The following is a 14650-nucleotide window of genomic DNA, read 5'->3' as shown; positions in this document are numbered from 1 at the left end:
TCTAGACTCATGTATTCGACTTAAGGCTGCACAACACACTGTTTAAAAATAGCATCACAGAATAACAAGAAAACATGTGTTAAATTTATCACAAGCTGACAAACTGACAGATTCTAAAAAGAATATATAATTGAAAAACAGCAATTAAAAGGGGACGCCCCTAACTGCTTTCTAAGCCTAACTCTATTCAATAATTTTATCCATGATATGCAGTAAATAAAAAAATAACTGGTGACAAGAGCAGGTGATTGGCAGAATTAATACAACTGATGTGTGTGTCAGCCACACAGGTAAATCTAGGTTGATGGTCCCATTCAAACTAAACGTCTTTTAATTTAGCTTATTCTAAAACAGGCCACAGCTGCAAGACAAGACTATTCTCAGGAAACATTCTCATAGCAACAAGTGAATCCTGCAGCGACTATAAAGAGGTTTGTCTGAGGACTTCATGAACAAGCATCTGAATGCAAGGTCTGAATATGATGTCTGAGCAAGTTAAGTACATGCAATTCTTAGGGATATAAAAAGGACAGAACTGAGTAATAGGAGGAAAACACTCTACCTCTGCCTGTGCCGCAACCAAACTAACACAAAAGTTTTATACCCAGTTTTGCTGATGTTTTAAAAATACAATCACAAACATCAGTGAAAAAAGTCCTACAACACTATAATTAGAGACAAAAAAATTATTGTATAAGGCTTCAGTAAGCTTGTTTGGTTTATCCTGTAACAGAAGATGCTGAGAAACTTGATTAGCCTATATAAGGAATATCAAAGAGACAAAAGACTAAAAGCAGTCACTCAAGATGAGAAATGAAATGCCCAATGCCATTCTAACCTCAACAGACATATATAGGAACTACAGTGGGCTATCATTAGACACAAGATATATAGATCTGATCAGCTGGTTTTAGGTCATTATCTATCAGCCTTGATTTTTCTTTTTTGAGTGAAGAAAGCTCAGAAAGGAAATGTGACAACTTCCAGGGGAAGGAGAACAACTCCACCATCTCATGGTCACTGCAGCCAAGGCTGCCTTAGACGTTCACAGCCCCAATGAGCCCCTCCCTCCCTTGCTGGTGACTATGAGGTAGAGCAAAGCACCTCTCCTTGGCTCCTCTGCTGCCTGGAGGAGGAAGTTCTTTCATCAGTGCACTCCACAAATCTCTCTGATTGCTTATCCTGCTGTATTGTCCTGCCCATTATTTATCTAGCAACTCTGTTTATCTAATACAAAAACATGAAGCAATTGAAATTTAAATTTGAAGAGTAAGACTGATGAGAACAATATTTGTGTGTCTAAGATGGGAACTTCAGTTCCTCAAAATCTGAGAAATCTTTTACTATGGTCTTTCTTTATCATTCACATAGTTGAGAGAAGATATCAAAACTCACGTATCACTTCAGTGTAATACAATATGCTTTTTGTGAAAAAATACCTGTAAGCAGCACAGAAGTCATAAAAATCTCTGAATAATTATGACAAAATAATTCAGTGTCCTTTAAAAGCAGACAATTTTTTTCTTTCAAGCTAATAAGCTTAGTAGCTATTACAGAAGTGTGGAAAGTTTGATTAAAAAGTTTAAGCATTTCAGTTCTACATCTGCATTATGCTCTAGACAAACTTTAAACATCAAAGCTATATAAATTGGATTCAAAGAAGTTGTTTGATGTTATACCTACAGTATGTAACAGAGCTCAAAGCAATTTTTCCACCAAAATGTTTAGCAAAATCAATTTAGTCACTTGCAGAAACATTCTCTAGAATTTAAAAAGTGCAACCATGCATGAATATGCTGTTCTTTCTGCTATTAGTACAACTGTCAGCAATTTCAATATATATGCTCCTTCCAGGTTTAAAAAACGCCCTGATTCTAAAAAATGCCATAAGTTAAAATGAACATGTTAAAGTCTTACAGTAAGTGGTGTGACTCAGTGTTCATCTGGGGGGGAGGGGGGAAAGTACAACAACAGTTCAAGTATTTTGAGGTACAAACTAGGACAGACCTGGTAATGCATCAGGATATTCTTGTTTTCAGGATGTATTTGTACAGCATATGAAAATGGATCTCAAGCCATTCTTTTCTGCCACAGTTGTAGGCCCAAGCAGCTAGTTGAACACTAAATTCTTAAGACCAAAAAAAATTCAAACCCCCAAACATTTGTTTTTCTATTATCCACCATCTAAGAAAAACCCTCACACGCTCCAACAAAACAGGAGATAGACTTTTTTGATAAAACAGGATAACAAGCCCTGCAATATGTAAAAGGCATTACACGACACATCCTGACCTGCACAGAAGTTGTGACATTGTCTCATAATAGAGTCTCATACAAGCTAGAGAAGTATGATCCAGATGGTACACAGAATTATTATATAGGTACACAGGTATAATAGGTATATTATAGGTACACAGAATTATTAGAGTAGCTATTAGTGATTTATTGAAAAGGCTGAAGTAGTATTCAAAGGCATTTATCACAGTTCTGCCCTAGAAGTGATCTAAGAAATGACTGTTCCAGGTCAGACCAAAAATCCAACTACTTCAATACACTGTCTCCCACAGTGGGCAAAAGGGACAGTACAGAAACTGGGAAAATGTCAATGATAGTTGCCAGCATAACTCCTGGCTACTACAGCCCCTAGTCTAATCTAGTGACTATTAATCTGCAATGGATTTTTGTTTGAATTAGTTGTCTAATCACTTTCTGAATCCCTCCACTCTGAAAGAGGAAAAACAATTTCTGACATCTTAAACCGGTATACAAATAGGTCATTTCAGCAATTACTGCAGTGGTGTAATTGGCATAAGGATATTTTAGACTGATGTTGTCAATGGAGGTTTTTTTTGTTTTTTAAAAATGGAACAATTATTCTTGTTTGCATGAATACTGCATGAATATGATGTTTTTATAAATATAAATGAAAAATATGTTCTAGAACTACTTTCAGAAGGGCTGGAGAGGAGCTTGATGTTTCATGCAGAACCATCGAAACCAGCACATTGTCCAGGGATAGGCTGAATATCCTGCGTTTAGTTCCTGCTCCAGAGACATTTATGAATTTTTATCAAAATGCGTAAAACAGAACTATAAGCAGAGCACAGAACCAAAGAACTTTAACCAAATATTTTTTCCTTTGCAAAATATAATTAAAACATTATTAGATGTGATTTTTTATGCTTAAAACATCTGTAATACTATATTCAGTAAACTCCAGTGAAATACTTCTGAAATCAGAAATCTATTGGGTGACTAAAAGAGATAACATACAAGTTTCAATAATTTCATAATTAGTTATGGATGTATACTGCATACTTCAGAGAGCTATCCAGGTGGGCTCAGATGCTGCAGTATAAAATTTCTTTTTTAAATTTTAAAACTAACCCTCTTATTATTGTTTCCATATTATAAAGGTAAAACAGCTGTACAAAACATCTCCTGTTTCTTTGTCCGCAAGCTCTCTGGGACGCTTGCAATTCAAAATATTTTTGTCTGGAATTGTTTTCTACTGCATAACTCTAAATATTTCTACAAGTACTTTTGTCTTCTGTTTAACTGTGGGGGTTTTAGTGTACTTTTAAAATGCAGTTTTTCCCTTTCTTCAACAACCTGCTTGTAAAGATTTAGAGTGGTCTCTTTCTTAACAACTTAGAATAAATACGGGTCTTCAGAAAGGTGGTGAGGTAGTTAATTTCAAGATTTGTGTTTTGTTTTTCTTCTCAGCTGTTTCACTTCAGAAGGGTTACAAATTAGTAGCTTCAATTCTGGATGAATTAAACTCCAACTTGGTAGGTAAAACGAACCTTGAAATTCTATAAGATTAAAGCACTCTAGAAAGCTATTTTTTAAATAAGTGTTGAAGTAAGATACTGATTTATTACAGTAAATGCACTAAATGTAGGAGCCAGTACCCAAGACATAATTGCCTCAGATTTTATATTCCTGAAGTTACCTGCACAGGCTTGACAGACACAAAAAGGAAAGGATCTATGGAAGATTTGTGTCCAAATGAAACAAGGATGCCAAGCTGAATAACGCAGGACAGACACAATGGCTCTAGACATCTATTTTGGACAGCTGATGCCTACCTTAGAAGTCTCACAAAACTTTGCATTAGAAAATGAATGAGTCTTGCAATCTGACATGAAGACAATGACCATCATGGCCACTGCTAAAAGCTGAGATGCTTTACTTTAAGGACACCTAAGGAAAACAAGGTTATCAAAACCATTTAAGAAAAAAAAACACTGTATCAAGCAGGTTAAGCTTCAGAGCCTGTCCTGGTTTCGGCTGGGGTGGAGTTAACTTTCTTCTTAGTAGGTAGTACAGTGCTGTGTTTTGCTCTGATGTGAGAACAATGTTGACAGCACACTGATGTTTTTAGTTGTTGCTGGGTAGTCTTTACACTAAGCCAAGGATTTTTTGGTTTCTCAGGCCCTGCCAGTGAGAGGGCTGGAGGGGCATGGGGAATTCGGAGGGGACACAGCCAGGACAGCTGACCTGAACCAGCCAAGATGTATTAAATACTATGGGACATCATGCTTTGTATGTAAACTTGGGAGGGGGGAGGTTAGCTGGGGCCTGGGGATTGTTGCTTGGGGACTGGCTGGGCATCGGTCAGTGGGTGGTGAGCAGTTGTACTGTGCATCACTTGTTTTCCTTTCTCCCTTTCCCTCTGGATTTTATCCTTTCCCCTACCTTTCCATTATAACTGTTGATGTTATTTATTATTATTATTGTTGGTTTTATTATTATTTCATTTTTATTCTGTTTGAATTACTAAATTGTTCTTATACCAACCCTCGAGTTTTACATTCCTTTCCGATTCTCTTCCCCAGCCCTCTGGGTAGTGGAGGGAAGTCAGCAAGTGGCTGTGTGGTGCCTGGTTGCCAGCTGGGGTTAAACCACAATGGTGCCTTTGAACCAGGTAGTCTAAACTTCACAAAGCCCTACTCTCCATAAAAAATAAAAATAAAAATATCTTTCCAAGTTTAGCTTCTAAGCAATTATTACTTATGTTGTACTTTACACAGGAACTTTACATTTTCTGTACTGGATTACAGCAGACATGCATTTTGTTCTGTTCTTAGAGGAGCTGGATTCAGATGATTCAGAGCACCTTAACAAGGTTATTGTAGTCTTACCAAGCAAAAAGCATCTTGAAAGCTAAAAGGCTTTAAACATTTAACATGCTACAAATAAAGCCATAACAATAGCAATTGTGTTTATTTTTAACTTGTTACAGATTATTTGTATTGACATACTTTTGCTCTGCATGACCAAAAAAAAAAATTGCACTCTATCCTCTCCTTACCATTATTTATCCTAATTTAATCCTTTTTATTCATCCCTAAATTCTACATTTTATTTTTCTGGTAAACACACATCTCACCATTGAGACCAATCTTTTTTATCACCTAACTGTGAATCCTTCTTTAGTACAAGATTTAAGAAAAAAACCCCACAAATTTATCCTTTTCTCCTTCTGCCGTTTCAAATCTTGATATTTAGGAACTACCACTAAAGCATGAGGAAAAAAACACAAAGGACCAATTATGCTAAAGTACAAATTACGTAGTATTTTTCTAGCAGTACTGAAAGTTTTATCTAGATTTAAGACACTACTCTTACTTAAAAAGAAAAAAATCTAGGAAAACTGCTTATTAAAAATCAGCATTTCTGGTAAGAAAATATTTTCAATTTTGTTTATGTTAAAAAATTAACCTGATTATTATTTGTTTAAATACATTTAATTTTGCTTTTACTTGTACAGTAGGTAAATCAAGTAAATAAATCGTAAAGAAATAGCTCTGTAATAGATCATGGAATTTGTAGCTGATTTAATACAGAAGAGAAGGTAGAAGTCAAAAATTTTTCTTCATTCTTAGTACAGAATAGCTATGAAATAAATTGCAAGCTGCCTAAGCATTGCTCCTTTTACACTGACATCTATCTATTCTTGACCAATATAAAATTCTTTTGAACATTTTTTTTTGCCTCTTACCTGTCGTAAAGTACGTGCTACTATACTTTCAAGTACTGGTCCTCTGTCTTCGTGCAACAGATGAACTTCATCAAGAACCAAGAGTTTTACCAGCTGAGAGAGGGCTACATCACCGACGCTTTTTCTTGTCACTACATCCCATTTCTCTGGAGTAGTCACAAGCATCTAGTAGAGCAGAAAAAAGAAATATTAAGCATTCACAAAGAAAAAATCAGATTTAAATTTATTAAAAACCCCAATATTTTAATACACAGTAGAGTAAATGCAACGTAGAACTTAACAAAGCTATTTTAAGTTTTACCTGCTTTATATAAGAGGCAGACACAATTTGCTGCATCTACATGTGTTAGCCATTAGTAGGATTTTGCATGGAAAACCATATGGAAATATCAACTAATAACTTCAAGCTAATGTGCATCATTTGTATACATTTTTCACATTAAAACAATTAAGCAGCTATACAGAATCAATTCTTTATATAATCATGCACGTCATTTAGAACCATAGAATCATTTAGCTTTGAAAAGACCTTTAAGATCATCAAGTCCAACTATTAACCCAGGACTGCCAAGTCCATCACAACACCATGTCCCTAAGTGCTGCACCCTATGTGTTTTTTAAACACCTCCAGGGACGGTGTTTAAAACACCACTTGCCTGGGCAGCCTGTCTCAATGCTTGACCATCCTTTCAGGGAAGAAATTTTTCCTAATATCCAATCTAAACCTCCCCGGTGCAACTTCAGGCCATTTCCTCTTGTCCTGTCGCTAGTTATCTGGGAGAAGAGACATACTTCCACCTGCCTACAACCTCCTCCCAGACAGTCATAGAGAGTAAATAAGGTCCCCCGTCAGCCTCCTTTTCTCCAGGCTAAACAACCCCAGTTCCCTCAGCTGCTGCTCATAGGACTTGTGCTCCAGACCCTTCACCAGCTCTGTTGCCCTTCTCTGGATGTGCTCCAGCACCTCTATGGCCCTTTTGAAGTGAAGGGCCCAAAACTGAACCCAGGATTCAAGGCGCAGCCTCACCAGTGCCCAGTACAGGGGGACAATCATTGCCCTAGTCCTGCTGGCCACACTGTTTCTGATACAAGCCAGGATGCTGTTGGCCTCCTTGGCCACCTGGGCACGCTGCTGGATCATGTCCAGCTGGCTGTTGACCAGTACCCCCAGGTCCTTTCCCCCAGGCAGCTTTCCAGCCACCCTTCCCCAAGCCTGTAGCGCTGTGGAGGGTTGTTGTGACCCAAGTGCAGGACCAGGCACTTCTCCTTGCTGAACCTCAAATGTAACGCATGCATCCAACTAATAATTATGTGATAAAATATCTATAACCTTCACCACAGCAGATACTTAAGACCCTCATCATACCTAAGCTTGAGCTAATAGTTCCCAGTTCCCTATGAAATACTTTCTCCCTAAGGCATAATTTCAAGTTGTACATATTGATATCTTGATCCCAGGACTGGCAAAACAGATTAAACTACTTCTACGAGTCCGAGAAAAGATAATTTCCAAACTTTACTGTTTCATGCAGATACATCTGTGGTAAGTCTCTATTATGGTGCCACGCATGCTCTTGCATGGCTTCTCTTTTTGCATAAATCCCTAAGTAACAGACTATCAAACAGATAAAACCGAGGTACGGTTGGTCAATTGCCAAACAATCATAGTACCCTCCATTCCACACAATGAGAACATACGCAGCAGTCACTTCATATGACCTTAACACAAGAATTCAAGAAAGCAGCATTTTAAAATCTAAAATCAGACATAAAGTGGTCACTCTAAATAAAGCACCTCACTGCTCCCCTCAAAAAAATTCTCAGCACCTTTTTAAATAGAAATAGAAATGCAGATTTCTTATACACTATTCAACAGAAATAAATTTCTATTTAAGTGCCAACTGCTATGTACAAATCCCACCTAGAACTGAATCTCATCTACTGAAACTCAATCTAACTTGCCTGCAAGTTGTGACTATGATTTATGGGCAATTATTTATTGCCTACTCATAACAAATCTAATGAATCACCACCTATAAAAGCTTGAGGTTTCTGGGACAGGCATAAAGCTTACCTTACAGTATCACTTATTTCACAAAAAAAAAAAAAAAAAAAAAAAAAGAGCTTAGTACTACTAAAATAAAGGTTACTTTGCAGTTGAAAATCACTCAGAAAATAAAAAGGAAAATTCAAATTTTGCTGTTTCATAGGTCCCAATAGAAAAGTTTAGAAATTGGGCAAATCTTGTTCAGGCGACATCTACAGCAAATTGAATGCTTTAATGAGTGAAAGAGAACAGGGACTGTTTGATTATCTTGACTGAAATGAAACTTCTTTAAAATTCAACTACCAATCATTGAAAGATATTAAGAACTGGCAAAATGGGGAAACTTCTAACAGCTTTGATAAATAGGCATGATACTAAAAGAAAACACAGTGATCATGAACTACTTGTTTATAAATAAGCTTATCAACTTGTGACAGGATCTAGAGAACAGCACACTTGTTTTCTAAAACTCTACTGACATTGACTAAATTCCAGTCAACAATTTCAAATTACCTTATCCTACAAAGAGGACAGAAAAAAATGCTTGATAGATGACCAAACTTGGCTATGACAGAGCTTTCAAAATAGGAATTCTGAATTGCCTTCCTACTTCTAACAGTATAACCTGATTTGACAAAGTATTTTTAACTTAATTGCCAACTGCTTCCCCTCAAACACACGGATTAGTTTCTTCTGACAGATTTTGGTTCCAAGGTTATTTCAATACAAATTTTAGTATCAAGGCCTTTGATTCTTAAAGCAGTATTACATTCTTATTTTTCCTCTCAATAATATTTTTCTGTAATTCTACTTAAAGAAAAAAAGAATAAGCAGTAATAAGTAAATGTTAATATGTAGTACTCAATGAACACACACTTCACATCACAAATAAGAGTTGAGTCTACAATCAGACAGGAAAACATGCATCTGATCCCTATCAGTTCTTTCATAGTAAATATGTTTTATGACTGGGCTTTCTCTCAACTTTAGATTTCCAGAAGTAAAACACTAAGATGACACACAGTTCAGCCTAATAGATCATAACGCTTCTACAACAAATATAATAGTAGTAAGTTCCTACAAAAGTTTATCCAGAAAACAATTGTTTGCATCTAGTCAGCATTTGCTATATTCCAAGCAGCCATGGTAGAATACTACAGAAACCCCCATAAATTAACAGTTGACCAGATACTATCAGTATCCGATCTCACATTTGACCAGATAATGTAAACCCAACACAGTGATTCATGGCATTTTCTTCTCAAACAAAATCTATTATCTGTGAGTATACAATGTACAAATAGAAAATAGATGGCTGCACTAGATCCCACACTGAAAAAATCCAGAAAGTGTCAAGACAAGTTAGGTGGCCTCCAAATGTGGTGCTGTGAGGTATAAAAATGGTACAAATTAGTGTTAGCACCAAAACCAGTTTCTTATCACAGAAATTATACAACGGAAGGGGTAAAGCCACTGGGTAATTATGAATAATGCTTCAAGGCCCTGGCTGAGAAAAGCAGACGCAGAGAGCGAGCAAAGACTTATAAAACCTTTGTGAAAACTCCAAATTTGAGCATTTCTCCCCATCAGAACATCCAACTTGGTGTCCACTGGCCATCCCAGGTCCTTCTCTGCCAAGCTGCTTCCCAGCTGGTCATTCCCCACCATGTATAGGTGCATGAGGTTATTCCCCTCCCCAGGGGCAGGATGTTGCATTTGACTTTGTAGAACTTCATGACACTCCTGTCAGGCTATTTCTCCAGCCTGTTGAGGTCCCTCTGGGTGGCAGCACAATCCTCTGGTGCATCAGCCACTCCTCCCAGTTTGGTGTCATCGGCAAGCTTGATGGGGGTACACTCTGACCCATCATCCAGATCATTAATGAGGATGTTGAACAACACTGGATGCAGTATTAACCCCTGGGGTAGACCACTAATTTCTGGCCTCCAACTAGACTTTGTGCCACTGATCACCACACTCTGAGCCTGGCCATTCACCTGGCTTTCAATCTACCTTACTGCCTGCTCAGCCAGCCCATACATCAACAGCTTCTTTACGAGGATCTTATGAGAGGCAGTGTCAAAGGCCTTAATGAAGCTGATGTAAACAATATACAATGCTCTCCCCTCATCCACCTGGCCAGTCATTTCATCATAGAAATTCATCAAGCTGTTCAAGAATGACTTCCCCTTGGTGAGGCCAAGCTGACTACTCAGGATATGATTTTCCTGTCTGTCTTGTCCTTGTTTCCAGTATTAGCTGCTCCATCGCCTTCCCGAGTCAGGCTGACTGGTGTAGCATTCCCTGGCTCTCACTTGAGAAGTGACATTTGTTTTTCTCCAGTCTTCAGTCACTTCTCCAAGTTACCATGATTGATCAGTTATGATATCAGCCAGCTCCCTGAGCACTCATGGATGCATCCCATCAGAACCCATGGACATATGCATGCCCAGTTTGCTTAAGTATTCCCTGACCTGATCCTCTTCCACCTAGGGTACACTTTACTTGCTCCAGCCTTTCCCCCAGTTGCTGGGACCTGGGATTCCTGAAGGCTGGTCCTGCTAGTAAAGACTGAGGCAAAGGAGGCATTCAGTACCTCAGCCTTTTCCACCACTGTTTAACCAGGTCCCCTGTCTCAGCAATGGACCCACATTTTCCTTAGTCTTCCTTTTGTTACCTATCTTGTTGTCTTTGACATCCCTGACTAGATTCAATTCCATTTGGACTTCAGCTTTCCTAACTGGATGCTCAGACAATGCCTCTGTATTCCTTCCAAGTTACTCATTCTTGTTTCCACTCTCTGTGTGCTTCTTTTTTGTGTTTGAGTTTGACCAGGTGCATCTTGTTCATCCATGTAGGCCTCCTGGCTTTTTTGCCTGACTTCCTATTTGTTGGGATGGACCTCTCTTGAGCTTGGAGAAAGTGATCCTTGTATATTAACCAGCTTTCTTGGGCCTCTCTTCCCTCCAGGGCTTTATGCCATGAGAGTCTTCCAAGCAGATCTCCCCAGAGCCAAAGTCTGTTCTCCTGAAGCTCAGAGCTGTGAGCTTGCTTTTTGCCCTGTTCCTTCCACTCAGGATCCTGAACTCCATCATCTCATAGTCACTGTAGTCAAGTCTGCCTTTGATCTTCACATCACCAACAAGCCCTTTCTTGTTGGTGAGTATGAGGTACAGCAGAGCACCTCTCCTTGTTGGCTCCTCCGTTACCTGGAGGAGGAAGTTCTCATCAATTGACTCCAGGAACCTCCTTGACTGCTTATCCTGCTGTGTTCCTTTCAAAATATTAGAAAAAAAAATGTATCTTACACAACACATGTTATTTATGAATACTTTTTTCTTCACTTGATCTCCACAAAATATATCCTGATAATATTTATTCTCCTCAGAGAAGTATTTTTCCCTGCACTGCCTCACAATATTGTTCCAGTCCAATTATTTTACTAACATAATGTATCAGTCTTTACTAATTACCAAGAATTACTCCTGAAGAGACTTTGTGATATTACAGAAAAAGACATTCCTGTCCTGCAATATTTAAAACTTAACACATGAAAGACTCACTGAGTCATTAACATCACTGAGAGAGTGGTGGTGTGTTTCTGTTCTTTTAAAATATTACTGGGTGCATTTTGTTAGCAAATACAGATTTTTCAAATGCTTTTACAAAATAGTACATGTAAAAATGTATAACCATAATTTATCAACTGAATTGTAACACTACTACAGATGCGACTGTTATCACTTTAAAATGAGCCATGTCAACCACAAAAAATTAGCAGCTGTACTTCCACAGAACATTAATTAGCAAACAGTGACGAAATATATTTAGCAATGCATATTAAGATTTTAAGGTGTGAAATACTACAAATGCAAGCTACTTAGCTAATTTGTTAAATCTAAATTGGCAATGTTCAGAATGCAGGGTTTTCTTCCCCCCTAATGTCAGTCATGTTATCAGGATATCTATTTTAAATGGTACCATTAATTCTGTTTCTGATTCATGACTATTCATTACAATGATCTTTTACTTGGATCTTATTTTAAAACAGCAATGTTAGTCAAAGTAATGACCTGAATTAAAAGCTATACTTGATATACTGTCTCATTTAGTAAGACCAGCAATTTCCAGAGAATGTCTTCCCAGAAAATATGGTTGGTTCTTATATTTATTTTTCAGATAGGAATTACGGTTGAAAAAAAAAAAAATCCTCAAAAAAACCCTGCCAAACAAATCAGCTTTGCAGTCTCAAACCATAAATTGAATTAAAATATATAAAGTATAATTAAAAATATCAGCTAGAAGAAAATGCTGATGATCAGCAAATGTTAACATAGATTTTGTCAATTAAAATAATAAACAAAGCAGCATTATGATCCATCTCATAATTATTTTAAATGTGTTAGTGGCATTTCTTTTTATAATTAATTTTCAGCGGCAACGTATTTTATCCACAGTCATAAACTCAAAACTCAGATTCAGCAAAAGAATTCTGCTTTCTGTCTGGGGGCAAGGGAAGGACAGAGTAACCAAGTCTCAAAATATCTTTTTAATATTTTTTTTTTCACTTTGACTTGAGTTAGCAAACTGAGAAACATGTTCATTGATATTGCTATTTCACCACTTCACCTCTTTCACTATTGAAACAGCCTGAAAACAAAGCATCACATTTACTTAATGAACTGCAACTCATGCAAAACATTTCAATCTGTTTTTTTATTAGGGTATGACTGAACAGAAATTGGTTAACTGTCAATATTTTTACTGTCAACTTGAATTTCTCTCCACACATACAATTCTCCTTTCCCAATGCTTTTTGGATTATCATTAGTAACTACTCTGCACTGACTTTTTCTACTAGCGAAAACATGGGCTTATCACATGTTATCTGTTTCAGGTGAGCACTGCCACTCAATTTTATACCAGAAATGGTAACATTTTTTTAAAAAAGTAATAAATCTTTCAACTCAAAGTGATTGCATTTAGCTTTGCTGTTAACATATCCCTACATTACATTACATACTGTTCATACTCAAAAATGTCCAATTACTTGATTTTGAAAAATGAAGTCAAAAGTGACGACACTAGCTGATAATTTCAATGTGAACTGACAAAGTTTCAAGTGACTGTGAAATAGCATTTTTCTGTAATTGCATGATTTGCTAACTATTTTTGTCAGTTTCTCTTCAGTCCTCTTAGAAGCCAGACTTAGTGGTATGAGGAACTTACATTATCGCCACAGTTTCATAAGATCTGCATGTTAAAAAAATGATGGGTTTTGTTGTTGTCTGGTGTTTTCTTAAGTCTGAAAAGGCTTACAGTCTCACTGAAATCTATTTATCTTCTATGAATTGCTAGCAGTTGCATAGCCTGCAGCTCACTTGCAATCCTCTGACTTTTTTTCTGCTTTAAGTTCTCCCAAACACATGTTGCACATGACTAGTATCTGACTTCTGCTTGAATAATTTGTGCAAGGCTAGTAAAACATGGTAATTCCCTCAAAAAAGTAGATTAAATTCACACTCCCACAGGTTCAATCCACATATGAAAATATTTCAGAACAACACACAATAATTGGTTGTAATGTGCCATACTACAAAATCCATGGCTTTTAAGTTCTTCCAAGACTATTTTTGAGAAGTTTTCCTCTCTTTAGCCACTTCAGCCTCAAAGCATGTCTGCCACTTATCTGACCTTTTGTTCCTTTCATACATACAATAAATCAGAACTTAGAAAAAACCCCTCACAGATAACTTCATAACTACAATGATTTCCAAGAAACAATTAGAAAAAACCTCGGTCATTCTTCTTATCTACCAGATATTGTCAAACCAAAATGTATAAAGAACTGGTTGACTCATATATCAGGTTAAACATCGCCTGGGATGATAGAAGAAGGGGGCTGGTGTTTTATTTTTGTTTTAGACAATACCATTCTGATTACAAAAAGAAGAGGGAGAACAGCTGGTTGTGAATTATCAGGTTAGTAGATTAAATTCTCCCTGCCCCATATCTTAAAAGTGGATTCTCAGAACAGTCTACTTTACATCTGTTCAAACCTTTCTGGACAGTAAGGCATCATTAGTAAAGTAGGCATGCATGGCAAATTTTAAACATGTTCTCATTTTAGGTTTCTGCTTTATCAGACCTGATGACAACCTAAATTTTGAGATGACAATGGTTTTATATAAATTTGCATATTGTGATTGAGCAAACACCCTACAAGCCAAATCATACCTTTGGCAATTTATCTTCAAACAGATATTTGTAAGTTTTTATTCCTGATGCACATGAGAAACAGAATTCAACTAGTATTTAAATATAAGACTTCTGAATGAATTGATGAAATGATTACAAAGGAAAGACACTGTTAAAATTCTTATAGCAGAGATTTTATGGACATTCCTGAGAATAAAAATGAAATATTCCCCACAAACAGCAGGAACAGAAGACTGGAAACTAGTCTGCTGTAATCAGCCCCATTCAGAAGTAGATCTTGCTGCCGGTGAGCTGTTCAATAAAATAATTTTTACAAAATGAATGAGTAAAGGCTTTTGCAGAACTACAAAACTGGTATCAACCATTAGATTTTAAGT

At 37.0% G+C, this 14650-nt stretch overlaps 1 protein-coding gene across 1 annotated transcript in view; it reads right to left on the bottom strand.

Annotated features, from left to right (window-relative positions):
* The window catches only part of ASCC3 (activating signal cointegrator 1 complex subunit 3), a 281082-nt gene that overhangs the window by 163113 nt on the left and 103319 nt on the right, over nt 1–14650 (bottom strand). The window contains exon 11 of the mRNA XM_055713229.1: nt 6008–6172. Within this exon, the coding sequence (XP_055569204.1) occupies nt 6008–6172 (165 nt within the window). The remainder of the gene's footprint in view (nt 1–6007; nt 6173–14650) is intronic.

This window comes from Falco cherrug, chromosome 6 (genome assembly GCF_023634085.1).
Source record: "Falco cherrug isolate bFalChe1 chromosome 6, bFalChe1.pri, whole genome shotgun sequence".
Lineage (NCBI taxonomy): Eukaryota > Metazoa > Chordata > Aves > Falconiformes > Falconidae > Falco > Falco cherrug.
Note: the sequence above shows the minus strand (reverse complement) of the source record. Positions and strands in the feature narration are given on the sequence as shown.